The 19077-nt window shown below is 42.5% G+C and overlaps 1 protein-coding gene across 4 annotated transcripts in view; it reads right to left on the bottom strand.

Annotated features, from left to right (window-relative positions):
- atxn7l3a (ataxin 7 like 3a) overlaps nt 1-16748 on the bottom strand; it is a 32769-nt gene extending 16021 nt beyond the window's left edge. For 2 of the 4 annotated variants that reach the window (XR_010969061.1, XM_068013269.1), the window contains exons 1-7: nt 14153-14241; nt 12027-12225; nt 8446-8578; nt 5675-5846; nt 2425-2522; nt 1207-1229; nt 1056-1101 (exon numbers count right to left, since the gene is read on the bottom strand). Coding sequence is in view for 3 of the 4 variants with exons in the window: in XM_068013269.1 (XP_067869370.1) it covers nt 1056-1101; nt 1207-1229; nt 2425-2522; nt 5675-5846; nt 8446-8578; nt 12027-12167 (613 nt within the window). In the remaining variant the exon portion in view is untranslated. The other 2 variants (XM_068013270.1, XM_068013271.1) reach the window with 2 other exon arrangements.
- Between the last annotated feature and the right edge of the window lie 2329 nt (nt 16749-19077).

The following is a 19077-nucleotide window of genomic DNA, read 5'->3' as shown; positions in this document are numbered from 1 at the left end:
AAACGTGCCAGAACTGGATCGAGCTATCATCCACGGCATTCATACACAGGCACATCCAGCAGGGAAAATCACAAAATAGCGATCAGGAACAGAAACCGTGGCCAAATTTTCCCATCTAGCCCACTGGCATGAAATCAGTTTAACATCCCGCCTACCAAGCAAGTCATCACTGGCCAGATATCAAACGTGAAGTGTATGACTCAGTGCCATACTCCAGTAAATTTACCTAACGAGTCAACAGGGTACATGATGCATATCTGCAATGCTACAAGTGTGTTATTAAGCTGACATTGGTTGCTCATTGAACAATTTGTATTAAATCTCTTAAATATTGCTGTTTCCCTTCCCCATTTGATGGTGTTTAATCACCTCTGCCGGTTACTGTTTCTAAAATTTGTGTTTGCTGTTGAACTTTGTGCTCAGCAAGTAGGACTGGCTGTTGAGAAGTGGAATACTATTTCAATTTCTGCATCTTGTAACAAAAATTGAAAATATGTCCAGTTATTACTCGCATTCTTTAAACCTAAAGTAACAAAAGTCCAAAGAGAAACTTGGTTTATAAGCTGGATATTTCAAGAGTTCACCTGAAAGTGTGTGTTCTTCACAAAGTTTGTACAGGAGGAAGTGTGTGCTTTGGCGAATGGTTTGCATTTTTGTATTGCTAAATTCACAAAATTTCTGCTAGAGAGCAATTAGCTTTCTGATGGATTTTCTCTGTTGAATATAGATTATGCCTTATGCTCTAGTGTTCCGTTATTTAAACAATAAATAAATACAGAAGTAACCTTAACTTTTCTATAGTCTGATCTGTGGCTTATGTTGCCTTTCTTAACTCGGGACTGTATCTCATCCAACCACTTGATACAAAGCCAAGATTAGGGATCGAACCAGGAATATTTCCGACCTGTACGTCCTTGGTACACAATGCATTAAGCCGCTGAACCACTGGGAGTGTTACATCTAATTAGGGCTCTAAGTGCAAAATAAAGGTAATAGGTTTGTAATAGTTGTGTATTTCTTCAAATAACACAAAAAGCTCTGTAAAACAAGCTCACCATTTTTATGTTTGAGAGATTTGGATCTCCGCGGCGAGTTGGGATTCTGAAAGACAGAAGCAACTCTTTAAGCAGCAGTGGTTGCTCATCGGGGCAATAAATAGGAGCCTTCTCTCTCTTGAAATACAAGTAACGCTAGGCAGGTACGTACCTTATCAGATTTTCTTTTCTTTGCTGGATGAAGTAAAAAAGAAAAAGAAAAAGAAATGTTAGCTGACACAGAAAATAGTTTTTAAAATCTACAGTGTTCCAATGGGCGCATAAACGATTATACTTTGTCAACTGAAAATCTTGTTACGACCAGGTGAGAAAGAGGTCTAGGGTCGCCTTTCAGCCTTCACCTAGTCTTACTGTAACAGGGTTTAATTTTTAAACAAAACATGTTTTCAGCCCCCCCTCGGTGAATCCTTTTTCACCGTTGTCCAATTATAAGGCAAAGAAACCAGCACAACAGGTTTTCTTAGGTTTAAAGAAGAAAAGTGAAATTTTATTCAACTTAAACTCTAATTCGGTTAACGCCTACGGATACACGACGTGCCCATGCTAGTATGCATATGGGATACACACATGCAGATAGAGACAGAAAGAAAACAGAAGGAATAAAGTGGAAAGGTTTGAGGCAACATCTGAAGAGTTTTTGTTATGGGTCTTCGAGCTCACTGTAGAGTCCTTGATTGTAGGTAGATGTTGCTTTTCGTTGAGGCCCAGTATTCTTCTTAAACCTTGTTCATTGTAGGAGACTTTTCTCTCTAGGGGTTTATGTGTCTTCAGTGGATTCAGAGGCTTGTGAGAAAGAGATGGGAGCAGACAGGAGAGATCTTCTCAGTCCAGGAGCAAACAACTTTCTATCCAAACTGTTTGTACAAATTCAAAAAACTCAGGTTGCCCAGCAGGTTAATCATGTGACCAGCTGGTTTGATCATGTCCATTTGTGTATTCGGCCATCTTAGCAGTCAACCTGGAATGCGAGCTCCCCCACCTTCAACGTCTGGTGATCAAAAGTTCATTGTGGGTTGAATGTGTCAGGGAATGGCTGCTTTGTGTTTCCAAACACTGTCTGTTAATACGCAAATGTCTTTTCCAGCCACGGCTGATCTGTTTAACAAGTTCTTTCTTCATTCCAGTAACAGTTTAAAATCAATGTTCGTGACAAAATTAATGTGCCTCATTCTGGGCAGGTGGGGGCCTAGCATGTCAATCTATTTTGAGGTGTATTTAATGAGACATTAGCTATGGCACACACCAAACCAGCAAGCAATCAAGGCGTAAACTGGAACACACCAACCAGGAAGCTTAAGGAAATAAATAGCACATTGCAGAGTATATCTGAAGCTAAGGTCTAAGGATAATAATTAGCAATAATGTTTACCTTTTTTCTCAGATCCATATGACCAGTCGTTATCATTGATATCATCGTTGTCCTCTTGGTCACTTTCAGATTTGCTAAGATTGTTGCTACTGGCTATTCTACAATGTAAAACAAAATATACATCAAACACACTATTACATTTATGTCCCTTGGAAAGTTGTTCAAATTAATGTCCAAGGCTGTTACCTGTTCAATCATCATCATGGTGTCTATCAAGTTTTTTTTTTTAACATCCAATTAAATGTTAAATTGACAGAAGAGATTTTTAAAGGAACAACTCAAAGCATTTCCTGGAGTGCTGGCACTTAGCAATCATTACAAACAGGTATGGTTAACAGAAAGTTTGAGATGGCACCCATTAAAAGCTTCAATGTATTGGATCCCAATGAAACTTTAATTGTATATTAAGAGAGTGTTTAATTGTATTCAGGTGCTAGGCATTAATTGGGGATTCACTTGTGCTCCTATATATAGCAGCAGACTGAAACTTGGGTTGTTGGATTTGGAAGTGCATGTTCGTAATGTGTGTCTCCACAAATAAAAGCTTTTAAGTGTGTAAATATCAGGCTCCAGTTCTATCCTTCACTGCCTGGGTATCTGGAGTGGAACCAAAACTATTGAAAAGATTAAAGAAAAGGCTTGAAGTCCAAATACTTGTGTGTACCCTGCTTTGCAGACTTTTGAATTAGAAGTCAAACAACTAAAAATGATCATATTGTTACCGTATCCTCAGTACTGCTACATCGCCAATCCCAATCTGGCATTTAGACATACCCTTTGTAGGTCACTCCTTTAATATCACCCATCCCTGTCCAATCTGGATAAACTGCAATGACAAACAATGGCCCGGATTGTGCAGTAGCAATGATGGCGAAACTGTCAGCTTTTGCCATCACTCTCCATTGAAACTGACAGCAACATCTGGAGCCCATATGCAGAATAACGTGGAAATCTGCAAGTTTCTGTCAGTGATTTTACAATTCTCTAGAGGGTGCGCTGTTGAGGTGCCCCCGACTGCAATCAATGGAAATAAACTGAATCAATGAGATCTTCCACTCATACGCAGTTAGTCTCACTGTAAAAATCATTGAAAAAGTTACACCTTGTTGAATGAGGTGTAACTGGGTTTCTAACGGCGTACCAACTGCACAATTATTGCTGAACACCCTCACTGGCCCTGAGAAGCCAATTTTATATTTATGGAATGTCAAATTTCTCCATTATGATAATAAAATCCCACATTTTAAAAATTTTTCCTTTTTCAGAAGTTTGTTTATCTTTATTTTACCTTCTATCTTAATCCAATCATAATAATTTATTTTGCTATCTGAAAATTTAAATTACAAGTGAAGGATTTTAAGTGTTTTTAACTTCCTGGTGTGCTGTGTGTGAATACTTCAATGTGATTGGCTGCCTACCTGCTTGCTGACATCAATACTGCTGCACACCAAGACATCCCCTTGACTTGGCGCTAGATTTAAACTTCCGTCGGGAAAGAGGAAAACCATGCCATTAGAGATCACTAGATCTCTGTGGGAAGCTTTCATTGAGGTCAGCAGCAAGTACTCTTGCTTTGCCACTGTCTGCAAAATTCGTGCCAATGTGGTTATATGCTATTTTGGTGTGATCTGCTTTGTGACTTGATTCATTCATCTTCCATCTATTAATTGTACAAATGTAGTGAGGAAATTGGAGATGGGTTAACTAGCACAGATGTGTTAAAATGATGAAAAACTACATATTTTCAAAATCAGGAATGTTTGGCAAAGCAAGGAAGTTTCCCTCTGCAAGTACCTTATAAATTAACTCATTAAAAATCTACTTGATGGCGATGTTTGAGTTGACCACTACTTATATAGAATGAGCTTTCATTCTGCTAGTCGGTTCTGTCTGACAAAATATAATGCTTAGTCACTACAATACAAAGTTTGCTCACTTGGCATACATAGTTTTAAATCAGCTTAATTGTTACACTTCTTTTCAAAAGTAATTTTACTAAGAATGAAATTTCTATGACTTCATAAAATGCTACTTAAGTGTAAGGTTTTGCTGTGTTTCAGAACATTTACTCAAAAACATAGGCACATCCAAGCTGGCATCATTGGCAAATGTTACCATGCACCTTTCTGGAACCCTCATACCAACGTGTGTTCCACAAGCTTAGTACTCTCAGTTGGCAGGTGCTGATCTGCAATGGTTGCCAGAGAGTGCATTAGACCTCAAGAATAAAAAAAACTTTGTGTCTAGGAGCAAATTATACAAAAGCAAGGAGGTAATACTGAACTGTACAAGACCTCAATTAAGCTGCAGTTGGAATATCATATACAGTTCGGTGTACCCCATTACAGGAAGGAGATAAAAGCAATGCAAAAGGTACAATGTAGATTCATCAGGGATGTAGACGAGGGAGGTTATAAACATGAAAAGGGACCTGAGAAATTGTCAAGAAGTTTATGATTTTGAGGGGGTTATGATAGTGAAAATATTTTATCACTATTTACCCTAATCAGACGATAACAAGAGGGCCCAAATTTAAGATAACAAAAAAAATTAAAGAGGTTAGAAAAAAAAATATTTTTGGACTTCCCTGCCACTAACAATTGTTAAAGCAGAGCCCATAATATTTTAGGAGGAAATCAGATAGTTTGTTGAAAAGAGGAATATTAAAGGGAAGGGAAATGGGCAGTAAAGTAGGATTAGGCTATGTGTCTTGTGACGAAAAACACTAGCACAAGCCAGTGGCTCAAAATGACCTGTTTCTGTGCTATATCATTCTGAATGGCGATTAAGTAAGATAGCCAAGATGTCACAATTAAGAGAATGAAGAAGTTAGCCCACACAACTATACAAATTTCTTCTATTTCACATTGTACACCTTAATAACGGCGGAGCTAAACTGAACCGTACCAGACAGTATGTTTCACCACAGATCAAATTAAACTAAACCCTGGAACCAAATCAAACAAGAAACTTTGAGATAAAAGCAAAATACTGCGGATGCTGGAAATCTGAAACAAAAACAAGAAATGCTGGATTCACTCAGCAGGTCACTGACCCGAAACGTTAACTCTGCTTCTCTTTCCAAAGAAACTTTGAGAAGCTGGAACTAGTCGGAGTCTTGGAAAGTATGATAATATTTGTGAGTGGAGAAGTTAGTTAAGAACCACAACAAAATGTACACTGAAATATGTGCAAGTTTACATTTTAGACTTGCAGCTCAATAGAACCTTAGTTCAGGCAGTTAGCTGACCTCCTGTTTGCAATCCGGCTGCTGTTGCGACCCATTCCCAAACACTTTTCCAGGTGGGGAGCGAAGCGGGAGGCAGCGATACTGCGACTACAGTTTGGACATTCGCACTCCTTGTTCTTCCACTGATTGTAGACTTGACCAAAAATGTCCACACCTGGCTGGTCCACAATTTCTGAAACACATAAGTAAACATCACTAAACTAGTGGATTGAAAAATATTGCTGATGTGATAATCCTGCCCTCCCTCAACTGCAATTTACAGTAAGCTCAAAACCAGGGCCATATTCTCATGTCAACAGTAAATTTTGATCTGCAATCCCAACAGGTGTCTTTAAGCCGCAACAGCATTCTCCAATCCCCACCTACAAAAGCATCCTTTAAATCCATAGAAATTTCCTGTTCCCTTACCCTCAAAAACAATCCTTAATCACCCTTCCCCCTCTGTTAACAGTTCCAGCCACTGAACTGAGACTAGAGATGTGTGTTATTTGTCCTTCAGGTAGGCATTACATTCCCGCCATGAGATGTACTGATTACTTTATTTCTTAGTGTTTCTACAGCAAAAAAAATATTCAATATCTACATGATCCACTGTCAAAGGAATGGTAGATAGACAAAAAAATGTGGTCTCCTTCTGGGAAAGAGGAACTGAATTTTGGATTTGGTCCAAGGATAGTCCACCACACAAACATGCTTCCTCCTCTTACGAGGGGTGCTGGAATACTTTGGACTTGAAAAGGAAGCACAGAGTAAATCTTTCGGGCTTCTGAAGGGACTCTGATGTGCCTTTATCTAGATTGCTTTTGGAACTTACAGAAAGGCTATATCACAGTGCTAGATAATCTGTGAACTGAACGTATTCTTCATTCAATGAAGCCTTGAAACTCTGAAAGCTCCACCCACCAATTTTCTTGCTACTCTTCTGAAAACACCAAGTCATGGTCCTAGTTTCAGGGACACTAAATTGTGTGATCCTCACCAAGATAGAACCTGTGATAATTCCAGTAGTGTAATTCACAGATAACAGATAATACATCTGGGTGCAATGTATAGGAAGCTCATAAACTCATTCCTTAATAAATGGATTTACAAAAGTTTAAGTACACACAACACTAATTTGGAGGAAATCAGCTATCTATCCCCTCCAATGTACAAATCCAACCTAATGAGTTTGGTATACAGGCATTATTTTGGGGGCACCTGGCAATGGTCCAAAAATATTGGCCTTTCTTCAGGATGAAGGGAAGCACAGGTTGAAGCAATGGATATTTAACTGTGTTCCTCAGTAGCTGCATTCAGGGTTATATTTAGCTACAAACCCAAAATATTCTGGAAACAAGATGATTGTAAATTAGCATTAGGATTAGACTAATTCCCATAGATAGCTTGTCGTGGCTTTGTTCCTGCATCCAACCAAAGCCATAACCTACAGTGCAGTTAACTAACCACTTATCGTTTAAGTATCTAGATGGTCACCGGAGATCAGGTGAGTCCACAGTAGAGGGCAGTTGCTCCATCATTTATTCAACTCAGCCAAGGGATCCTGGCCATAGTTTTGGTTAATGTTATATCAACTGGAGCATTTATCTCATTCTTATGCTAATTGTCAATCCTTGTTCCTCAAACAGTTTCTGAATTTTTAGCTGATTTTGCTAGACACAAATATCTGCCATTTTCTAAACAAGGATTTCCTAACAAATCTTTACATCCTTGTACAAGTGGGCACATTTCTGCAGCATTGCAGATCAGAGTCTGATTACAGCTTTGGTTGAATGCAGAGGCAGACCACTCATTCTTTCATAGGTCCTAACCAAAGTTGACATTTTAACCTTTCTCTAAAGTGGAAGGAACACTCAGAACAAAATTAAACAAAACAAAAGGCTGTGGACAGTTTTAGATATGGTCAGGAAACAAATTAGCCAAAGGGGACAAGGAAGTAAAACCCAGGATGCAGAAACATACTGTGGAAGGAGGGGCGCATTTGATAAATAACCTCTTAAAGGGACAGTTCTTGCAAATCTCTCCTTATTGATAAGGCAAGGCTAACTTACTGTACATGGAAGATAACAGAATGAAGAATATGAAATTATCTTGATTTAAGATGCTGTAGTCATTTAGAAAAAATGCAAGATAATTACCAATGCCTGTACTAAATGCTGGATTGGTTAGCCTAAAACACCACTTACTGTTCAGTTAAAATGGCACAAACATAATAGGAACTGCAGAGTAGGATGTTACTCTGAGCAGAATATAGTGTTTGCTCAATGAGTCTCTGAAACGCTGTGAAAAATTCCACCTACCAAACTTTCTCCCCATTCCCCTTAAACATAGTCACTCCACTCCATGAGTGCTAGCACGCAAGCAGCCATTCTTCATGCGTAACATTCGCTGTTGTCAGCCCGCTATTGGGTTTTAGCTCAACGCCCAAACACATACCGTTTTCCAGCGTGAGTTGCTGTAGGAAACCTAGTTAATTTTTCTTCTCCCTGCTCTCAGGGCCCAGCAGCCAATGACACCATCCCATCTGCTACCCTGACAGATGAACTAGCTCAGCATTGACCAAGACTTGAACCTGGAAACCTGGAATGTCCCTAATCTGTATGGCTCAATGCCACAATGGTGCAGTGTCTTTAGCCACTAAGCCCATCTATAATCCGTTCGCTCATCCTGCTTCCAACTCTCGTCAAAGAGTCATCACCACAAAATAATAACTTGTTAATTATGTCTACATTCAAGGGAAGCATCCATCCAGTCATACCAAACACACTTACCAAAATCCTTCATGCTGTCTGGGTCCGTCTCATCCAAAAAGAAATAACCACACTTTACAGCTCGGTGCACCTCAAAACAAAGTCCCAGACACGCATCATCTACGAGATCAGAATAGATCTCATGAGCTACGGCCTGAAACACAAAGCTCACAGGTAAATGGAAAGAGATTCACAAGAAAAACACTTATTAAGGAGGCTAACTGATTCCTCCTCAGACATGCCAAAGGAAGCCTACCAGCCTCTCTTCACATATGCTTCCTTACTGAGGAAGCTGGTTTCTAATTAGTTCCTAAATCAACAGTCATCACAAAATGAGAAGCAATTTTCAGAAAAATAGGAAGCTGTTTAAATCAAAAGAATTCCTAGTTTTTAGTCCCTCTGGTGAGGAGAGTAGCCTCCAATGAAGCACTGGAATTTTCTGCCAGTACAGTGCACCACACCTGCAGCCTCAAGTGGGGGTGCTCCTGGACATTTGACCACTTGCACATGTTGTACTGACCTCTTAACCCCACAATAAATTGGTCCATGTGTCACACTACTGGCTTCTACAGGACCCAGCACCAAGTTGCAGCATATTCCAACGGGTCTTCTGCAGAAAAGAGCAGCAAACCACAAGCTGGACACAAAAATACCATAATGTCTTCACAAGTGTGCACGGTGAGCTGAAAGGAGGTGGCACACAGGAGACATAGATTTTCTATCTTTCTATTGAATCTGCTAATGCATTAGGGTAACAATGGATGACAGTCTGGCTACTTGCTTGCACAACCAAAAGGCTCAAACATGCTGCCAGCTATCCTTCTATTTAAACCCTATAGATCATGATTACAGCCATTCAAAGCCCTGTGCAACAATGTCACAACACTCCAACTCATGCTTTTAAATCCCTGGGTGACATCAGTCACTCTTTCACTCTTACCCACCTCTTTTCCCACTTTGACAATGAAGCCAAGTATATAGGGAATCAGAAAGAACAGAGCAACCTTCTGTGGAACCAACTGTGGTTTATTTCTCAACATTCAGCAGCACTATTCTGAGACCCCATGGCAAAGTCACAAGTAGAGACAGCGCACTAAAAACACTGGCAATGCAGGGCACAAGTACACTTATGAGCCTCAAGTTCACAGGGTTGCCTGGAAGTTGGTAGCCAAAACGGAGGAGAGGGATAAGAACGGAGGAGAGGGATCGGATCAGGGAAAACCCTAAGGCTTTCTATAGGTATATCAGGAATAAAAGAATGACTAGAGTTAGATTAGGGCCAATCAAGGATAGTAGTGGGAAGTTGTGTGTGGAATCAGAGGAGATAGGGGAAGTGTTAAATGAATATTTTGCGTCAGTATTTACAGTAGAGAAAGAAAATGTTGTTGAGAATACTGAGATTCAGGCTACGAGGCTAGATGGGACTGAGGTTCACAAGGAGGAGGTGTTAGCAATTTTGGAAAGTGTGAAAATAGATAAGTCCCCTGGGCCAGATGGGATTTATCCTAGGATTCTCTGGGAAGCTAGGGAGGAGATTGCAGAGCCTTTGTCCTTGATCTTTATGTCGTCATTGTCGACAGGAATAGTGCCGGAAGACTGGAGGATTGCAAATGTTGTCCCCTTGTTCAAGAAGGGGAGTAGAGACAGCCCTGGTAATTATAGACCTGTGAGCCTCACTTCGGTTGTGGGTAAAATGTTGGAAAAGGTTATAAGAGACAGGATTTATAATCATCTTGAAAAGAATAAGTACATTAGAGATAGTCAGCACGGTTTTGTGACGGGTAGGTCGTGCCTCACAAACCTTATTGAGTTTTTCGAGAAGGTGACCAAACAGGTGGATGAGGGTAAAGCAGTGGATGTGGTGTATATGGATTTCAGTAAGGCGTTTGATAAGGTTCCCCACGGTAGGCTATTGCAGAAAATACGGAAGTATGGGGTTGAAGGTGATTTAGAGCTTTGGATCAGAAATTGGCTAGCTGAAAGAAGACAGAGGGTGGTGGTTGATGGCAAATGTTCATCCTGGAGTTTAGTTACTAGTGGTGTACCGCAAGGATCTGTTTTGGGGCCATTGCTGTTTGTCATTTTTATAAATGACCTGGAAGAGGGTGTAGAAGGGTGGGTTAGTAAATTTGCAGATGACACTAAGGTCGGTGGAGTTGTGGATAGTGCCGAAGGATGTTGTAGGGTACAGAGAGACATAGATAGGCTGCAGAGCTGGGCTGAGAGATGGCAAATGGAGTTTAATGCGGAAAAGTGTGAGGTGATTCACTTTGGAAGGAGTAACAGGAATGCAGAGTACTGGGCTAATGGGAAGATTCTTGTTAGTGTAGATGAGCAGAGAGATCTTGGTGTCCAGGTGCATAAATCCCTGAAGGTTGCTAACCAGGTTAATAGGGCTGTCAAGAAGGCATATGGTGTGTTAGCTTTTATTAGTAGGGGGGTCGAGTTTCGGAGCCACGAGGTCATGCTGCAGCTGTACAAGACTCTGGTGAGACCGCACCTGGAGTATTGCGTGCAGTTCTGGTCACCGCATTATAGAAAGGATGTGGAAGCTATGGAAAGGGTGCAGAGGAGATTTACTAGGATGTTGCCTGGTATGGAGGGAAGGTCTTACGAGGAAAGGCTGAGGGACTTGAGGTTGTTTTCGTTGGAGAGAAGGAGGAGGAGAGGTGACTTAATAGAGACATATAAAATAATCAGAGGGTTAGATAGGGTGGATAGTGAGCGTCTTTTTCCTCGGATGGTGATGGCAAACACGAGGGGACATAGCTTCAAGTTGAGGGGTGATAGATATAGGACAGATGTGAGAGGTAGTTTCTTTACTCAGAGAGTAGTAAGGGCGTGGAATGCCCTGCCTGCAGCAGTAGTAGATTCGCCAACTTTAAGGGCATTTAAGTGGACATTGGATAGACACATGGATGAAAATGGAATAGTGTAGGTCAGATGGTTTCACAGCTCGGCGCAACATCGAGGGCCGAAGGGCCTGTACTGCGCTGTAATATTCTAATTCTAATTCTAACGTAAGAAATAGGAACAGGAGTAGGTTATATGTCCCCTTGAGCCTGTTCCACCATTCAATAAGATCATAGCTGAACTACATCAACTCCACTTTCTTGATCTATCCCCATATCCCTTGATTCCCTTAGTGCCTTAGAACCTATCGATCTCAGTCTGGAATATACGCAATGACTGAGCATCCACAGCCCCCTGGGGTAGAGATTTCAAAAGATTCACACTTTTGAGTGAAGAAATTTCTCCTCATCTCAATCCTAAACCCCTTATCCTGAGACTATGATCCCCTAGTGATGATGGAGGCAATGCCTCTTTAACAAGTCTAGCCTTGTGGCAGTCTCTCAGTGAACAGCAGGTAAAGTATTGTAGGAATTACCATTCAAAAAAAAATTGCAAAAGATGAAGCAACAGAATACACGGATATCCAGCGTTGAAGACAGAACCTTTATTCATTCAGTGAACCAAAAGTGCATCCTCAACATAAAGAAGCGTGTGATAAACATCAAAAGAATTCAACGCTGGGACACATACACATGGTAGAGCAATGAAACGCAGTGATAGAGAACAGAAGAGGGTGTGGTGGTACTGGCCTGCTCTGCGGAACTTTCGGGGGTGGCATCAAACTCCATGGCCTGGTCACTGTGCTCTCTGCTCATCTGCCTCTGGTCTCGTTTTAGCTGCCGCCAGTATTTCTGCTTCTTCTCCGAAGATACCCGCTTCAGCTTGGGCATGGCTGCAGAGTTCGCACAAAACGGCCTTCTTATGAACTGACTTCTCTCGTCATCTGTTCTGTTAGGTTAGAGAACAGAAATTTAGGCCAATCTAAATTACGCCGAGAAGCTGAGCAAAATTATTCTAAGTTTAGTCAGTGCGAGTGGTTCACCTGGGCAGATTCTGTTCCCAGTGACTGGCACGCACCCAGTGACTGACACACACTTTAGAAACACTGACTAAAAGTAAAAGATGAAATCAGTTAGCGTACTCACCAGCCAATCCGGAGCCACTCTATTCATTTTCCATATCTGAGAAGTCAGGACTCTGGATGAAAACCTTCGCTTGTGACCAAAGAAAAATCTCCTTCAAACTTCAAGATTTGCTCAAAATTTTCTTTCCTCTGACCCCAGAATGCTCTAAAATGTAAAAAGAAGGCGCTGTCCCTTGATCATCCGCCAGGGGATTGTCAGAGTGACAAGCTCACTTTGAAACTATCCATCATCATTGGAGACTATATTAAACTCGCAGAGATCAAGAATCTGTACACTCAGTTACAGAGAACAGCAGAGATCTGTGAGCAAGCTTCACACAGAATACCAGATGCCTGGGGTCGAACAAAGATGGCTGGCCAGGTGAGAGAGTTCAATGTATTCCTCAATTAATTGCAGAAAATGTCATCATTGCACTATAAAATGCTTGATCAAACATGAAGTTCTTTGAGTTTTCATACTAGAACGTTACTAATAAATGGACAAAATGAATTCTTATTGCATCTTGCAGCCCAAATCCAAACAGGTATCCTTGCCTGTTTCTCTGAACACCAAAGCTTAAAAGATGAGGAAAACCTGCTCCTTAAACAAGGGAAATGGACACCGTGCTTGTTTCTACTCCACATCACAGCAGTCACAGTATCAATCCAAGCCTTTTGTTTGATAACATGGGTCAGAGATGAAATGCAACAGGCAAAGACCACAGTAAGTAATGGGTCTCCCACACGAAGAAGCAAGTATCAAGACTGGGGAATAAGAAAAAACTCTGAGGAACATCCAAGAGTAGTTCTGTCACAAGGATGAATATGAATGAAGCTTATTCCTGCTTTATGTTCGATGTCAGGCATCAGAGTTAGAAAGTCAGCATATTCAGAGATTAAAATTGATTCTGTGGTAGGAGAAAATGGTTATTTCACTGTTGTTGTTGACTAGCACCAGGAACACCATGTTTATAGGTGCCAGTGGAACCTGTAAAATTAGTGCCCTGGCGAGGCTCAGCTTCCCAGCAGATAGTTCAGCCACATCTGCCTATCCAATTGTATCTGTCTATTGCCTCAGACATGAAACCAGTACCTTAAATAAATCCTTACAGAAGTGTGACCATATAAAGGAAGGTCATCTATGAGTGCATGACAAGCACAGGGAGAAATGAGGTCATTTGCGAACACAGAAGAACAGCAGACAGACTCACACTGAGAAAAATAGACACACAGGAAGAGAAGAGATAGCTGGAATAATGTTCAAAGACTGTAATAAAATTAAAGGGGACTGAAGAGGTCATCAATGACAAGAAGAAAGTGGGACAAGCTTACAGTCATAAGAAAAGCCTGAAACACATCCCAGCCCCACAATAGGAATAAAACTCACAGATGGCAACTAATAAAACCGCCAGACCCAATTCTACAACAGGTGATGCAAACCCACAATTATGGCTTAAGATATCCTAAAGTCACCCACACATTTACTGTTTCTGAATTTATTATTCCGCAAGTATACGGAAGCACATTATATACTACACATATATTCCATCACAGGGCACATCGGCATATCCTTTCAGAACATCAACTCCAGCAAGCGCACATTCCGTCACTCAGCACAGAAGTCATCACTCACTGGATACACACGGCCAGATACACTGGATATACACCCACTAAAGCAAAGCAATGTGCACAACCATAACACATCAAATAGTTATTGAGACAGGACCAACTCCAAAGTCGCCTGCTCCTTACCTCGGATTTGCTGTTCTCCAGGCCAGATAATGACATTTCCTCCATTTTCATTGGCAATCAGTACTCCTTACTATTTCCTTTCTACATAGTAACAAGGTAGCCACTGAGAAAACTGAGAAAAAGAAAAGATAATCAGTTAGTTCAAAAAGAACAAAGAGGTTTGAAAGCTACACTACAGCTATTTGGGGTAGGGGGTTATGTTCTATTCTATATGGCGTAATACAGGACAAAAAGCAACCACGGGAAGCTAATATAATCTCTCTCTCTCTTTGGCCTCCTTATCTCGAGAGACAATGGATAAGCGCCTGGAGGTGGTCAGTGGTTTGTGAAGCAGCGCCTGGAGTGGCTATAAAGGCCAATTCTAGAGTGACGGGCTCTTCCACAGGTGCTGCAGAAACATTTGTTTGTCGGGGCTGTTACACAGTTGGCTCTCCCCTTGCGCCTCTGTCTTTTTTCCTGCCAACTACTAAGTCTCTTCGACTCGCCACACTTTAGCCCCGTCTTTATGGCTGCCCGCCAGCTCTGGCGATCGCTGGCAACTGACTCCCACAACTTGTGATCAATGTCACAGGATTTCATGTCACATTTGCAGACGTCCTTAAAGCGGTGACATGGACGGCCGGTGGGTCTGATACCAGTGGCGAGCTCGCTGTACAATGTGTCTTTGGGGATCCTGCCATCTTCCATGCGGCTCACATGGCCAAGCCATCTCAAGCGCCGCTGACTCAGTAGTGTGTATAAGCTGGGGATGTTGGCCGCCTCGAGGACTTCTGTGTTGGAGATACAGTCCTGCCACCTGATGCCAAGTATTCTCCGGAGGCAGCGAAGATGGAATATAATAGTTCCCCTCAAAGCATTGGCTGACATTTCTCTCTGACGATATTACTTACAATCACATAATGACTTACAACTACATAATGAATTGTATCAGTGTTTATAATGAAACTGAGGCTGACAAAAATTTGGCCTTAAATGTATTGAAATGCCTGCAATCTATTAAAAAAAATCAGAACTTGCTCAATCTGGGATGTATGTAAGTTTTAATTTGGTAAATTTTCCATAAACATTGTGTTTTATATGTTGTATTGGTCTGCCTTAGATATGCTAGTGATTACACATTCATCACGAGAGTTGAATCGTAGTTAAGAATAATGCCTTGTAATCTTACTTTGTGAAAAAAATCATATCAACCCTCTGTTGTAAGTTGAATGATCCAATGCCTGGGACACGGACATTTTCAGACCTGAAGGGTTAGGCCCATCACTGAGACCTGAGATTCTTCGCATTCAGTTACAGATAACTCTTCAAGCCAATGTCCAAATGGAAAAGATGGTCCTGGCTGCATAAGGCGTGGAAAACTTATCAGCAGTCTGTGCTGGTAATCTGCGTGATTTTAGATGGTTGAATCCCAGACTCCTAAGCCAAACTGCGCTGAAGCACCCTGGATTTAGGACGTGGGGTGTGTTCCTATTGGGTGTGTGTGTATGGGCGGATGTGTGTGGGCAAACAGAAACTCCAGCTATGTTTTTCTCAGGAGCTCAGTTTGGAGACTCTTGAGCTTGGTGATAGGCTTCCATGCACATTTGAGGGGAAAAAAATCATGATCATCAGGAGTGAATAGAATTCTGTGGAATACAATCAGACCATTTCAGTTTTACATTTTAAAGAAACATAAATAAGAAATCCCCCCCCCCCCCCCCCATTTATATTGTATCATTCACAAACCATTCTTTCAGAAAGGATCTGGCATGCCCTGCTTGTGTGTGCTTAGCTCGGCATGCCTTTTCATTGAGTCAGAGATCCTCGCTCTCTCAGGCTGTAACTGCAGATTCACCTCTCAGGTTGCTCTTAGAAATGCCTCCCTCTCCCAGGCAGTGCATGCAGAACCCCCCTTTCTCAGGCTGTATCTATTTCTCAGGCTGGATTCCTCCTTCTCTCATGCTGTACCTGCAGATTCCCTTCCAGTCTGGTCCTTAGGGATCGCTCTGTCTCCCAAGAATTTGCAGAAGCCCCTTTTCTCAAGAGTCCAGATCCCACTCTTGGGCTGTCCTGAAGATCCAGCTCTCCCCCCTAGACTATATCCAAAGATCCCACTCTCACAGACTGTATCCCTCCCTGTCAAAGGTATACTCTCCCCCCTCAGGCTGAGCCTGTGTCCCAGGCTGTGTTTGGAGATCCCTCGGTCTCTCCCTGTGCCGCAGATCGCCCTCTCTCCCAGGCCGCCAGCCCCAGCCTGTCCCTTCCTCAGGCTGTACCTGCAGATGCCTCTCTAGCGCCGCTGCTTCCGGACCAATCAATCCTGAACGGTGCAGCTCTGCAGCCGCGAGTCCATCTCTAGAGCCCGGCAGCGCCCCCGACCCCACGGCCCTCCAGCATGTCGCTCCGTCCCAAACACAGTGGCTTCCGATCCGCGCCCGCCTCCTCCTCTCTCTCACGGCGCAATCGCACTTCAATCCCGAGCTGCCATTTTGCAGAGCGGCCCCACACTGAGCCGTGACGGTGCTGGAGGCGTTGCGATGGCAGCCGCTGTGGGCCCTGGATCGACCCCCCCTCCCCCCCGATCTCCCCCCGCGCCGCCCGCTCTCGCTCTGCCGAAAGGCCGCGTGCAGCCTAACCTGAGAGCGGAAGCGCGTCGCGGCCCGGCTGGGGGGGGGGGGACTGACAGGGCGGGTGGCCAATGGCAGGCCGGCTGCTCGCCCTCCTGGCCAATGGCGTTGCGAGGGGGCGGTGCCACCCCCCTCCACCCCGCGCGAGGGCCCATTTCAAGTTTGGTTGCGCGGATCAGGAAACCCCAGAAGCTGCACCGCAGGAGCGAGGCCATGTCCCCCCCACCCCCACCCTCACCAGGGCGGGGAAAGCACAGGCTACACCCACGGAGAACCCGGGCTCCTTACTCCGCTAGTAAGTGGTTTGAGGTACAAGGCTCCCGGGGCCATTGGCTCTGCGCTGCATTTGCAACTAAATTCCGACCCACTGCAACACCCAGCCTAAACCCAATGGCCTAACTGCTTGCAACTTGACATCTCACTCAAATGGGAATATCTCTCACTGGTGCAAAGTGGCCACCCCTCCCAGACCGGGGGGAGACGGAGTTTTACTCTTTAATTGATGAGGACTTGATGCTGAATCTAGGGTTCTGCAATGGGAAAGTATTCAATTCCAGGTCCCCCACCCAGCACTGATATCTTGAACACATCTAAAATGTTCCCTATACTCGTTAACGCACACCAGACAATCCGCTTGCTTGCAAGACAAAACTGATCGATCCATTGTATAACACAGAACTGTTAAGTATTGTCCCTTTAAAAGGACGTGACATGAAACTGGTTTCAGTCTAAGAGATCGTGCACATTAACATCTGAACAAAGGAAAAGAGTGCATTCAATGCCTCATGAGGTAGGATGTTCCTACGCTCTTGTTATTCCCAGCAAAGATTCATATTCTTGGTTTCATTTGTGTTTGCTTCATCTTGTCTGCATTCTTCCTGAAAGGGAAATAAAATATTCCAGTCGTGTAACACATAATATGCAGCTCTTGCATTTGTTAGTAACTGTACTGAACAAGGTAGCTTTGCTCTATGATGCATCTAAATTTACTTGGCCGATGTAAATGTATTTTTAAAAAATGATCGTCCAAAATATACAAATGCAATGAACATAAGTTTGTGAAAAAGTATGTCAAATCCCAGGGAAGCATTGAATGGAATAAAGCTGTAATCTTTAGCTGGATTTCTTGCTGAAGGAGTGCTAGAAACTGGCACAGTATTTGAAGTTAGCAATACTACAAGAGTGATTGCAGAGCAGGATCATTGGATACAAATTAAGAAATCTGTGCAAAGTTATCACAGTCCCAAAAAAACAAATAACATGGCAGATCTTTGAAGAGAGCGATGCCAGATTTCACCCATCATCTGTGATGGGCCCTGGATGTATGGAAGCACTATGGGCCTGTCCAAATTCTGTGCCCAGATCTGCAAACAAAGCTAGGTATGAGGGAAGAGACAGAGAGCAACTGGTATAACTGGGTTCCTGTTGAAAAATCTAAACAACCTCTTGCTATTAAGTGCCAATAGAATTTTATTTGAGTAACTCTTCACTAAAAGCTATATGGAACAGCTCGTGATAGTCTGATAGGGCATATTTGATACTCCAGTGTGGTTATCAAGCAAAAAGCATAATGATGTTCCGATGACAAATGCAGCATTTTTATAATATCCTGGCATAAGGAGCAACAGTAACCTTTCACTCGTTCACCAGCTGCCCTGCATTGATGATATTCATTCATTTGCTGACTTGTACCACAAACATAAGTACACACCATTGAAGTCTAATTTTACAGGGCCCCACTGCTTAAATCTCAAGGCTAATTACATGCTAGTTAGATTGAGACTGGACTCATAACTTGTGTGTCACTTTCTAGAAATCCACCTTTTCACCTACTATCTAGTGCATGTCATTACAATGTTAGATTTTTCTTTACTTTTTTATACTTGCATTGCAGGCAGTACAGTGAAGGTTCACTAAATTGGTCCCTGGGATGAGGAGGTTGGCCTGTGATGAGAGGCTGAGTAAATTGGGCCTATACTGTCTGGAGTTTAGAAGAATGAGAGGTGATCTCATTGAAATATACAAGATTCTGAAGGGGCTGGATAGGGTAGACTCTGAGAGATTGTTTCCGCCGATCGGGATAAGGGGCCGATCATTTAGGACGGAGATGAGGAGAAATTACTTCACTCAAAGGGTTGTGAATCTTGGAATTCTCTACCCCAGAGGGTTGTGAATGCTCCATTATTGAATACATTTAAGGCTGGAATAAACAGATTTTGGAAGCTCCAATTGTCACGACATCCTCAGACTTTTAGGGAGCAAAATCCAGATTTCTACTACCCTTTGTATGAATAGGTAGTTCCTGATTTACCTCCTAAA

Source organism: Heterodontus francisci, chromosome 33 (genome assembly GCF_036365525.1).
Source record: "Heterodontus francisci isolate sHetFra1 chromosome 33, sHetFra1.hap1, whole genome shotgun sequence".
Taxonomy (NCBI): domain Eukaryota; kingdom Metazoa; phylum Chordata; class Chondrichthyes; order Heterodontiformes; family Heterodontidae; genus Heterodontus; species Heterodontus francisci.
The sequence above is the reverse complement of the archived record's forward strand: the minus strand, read 5'-3'. Positions and strand labels throughout refer to the sequence as shown.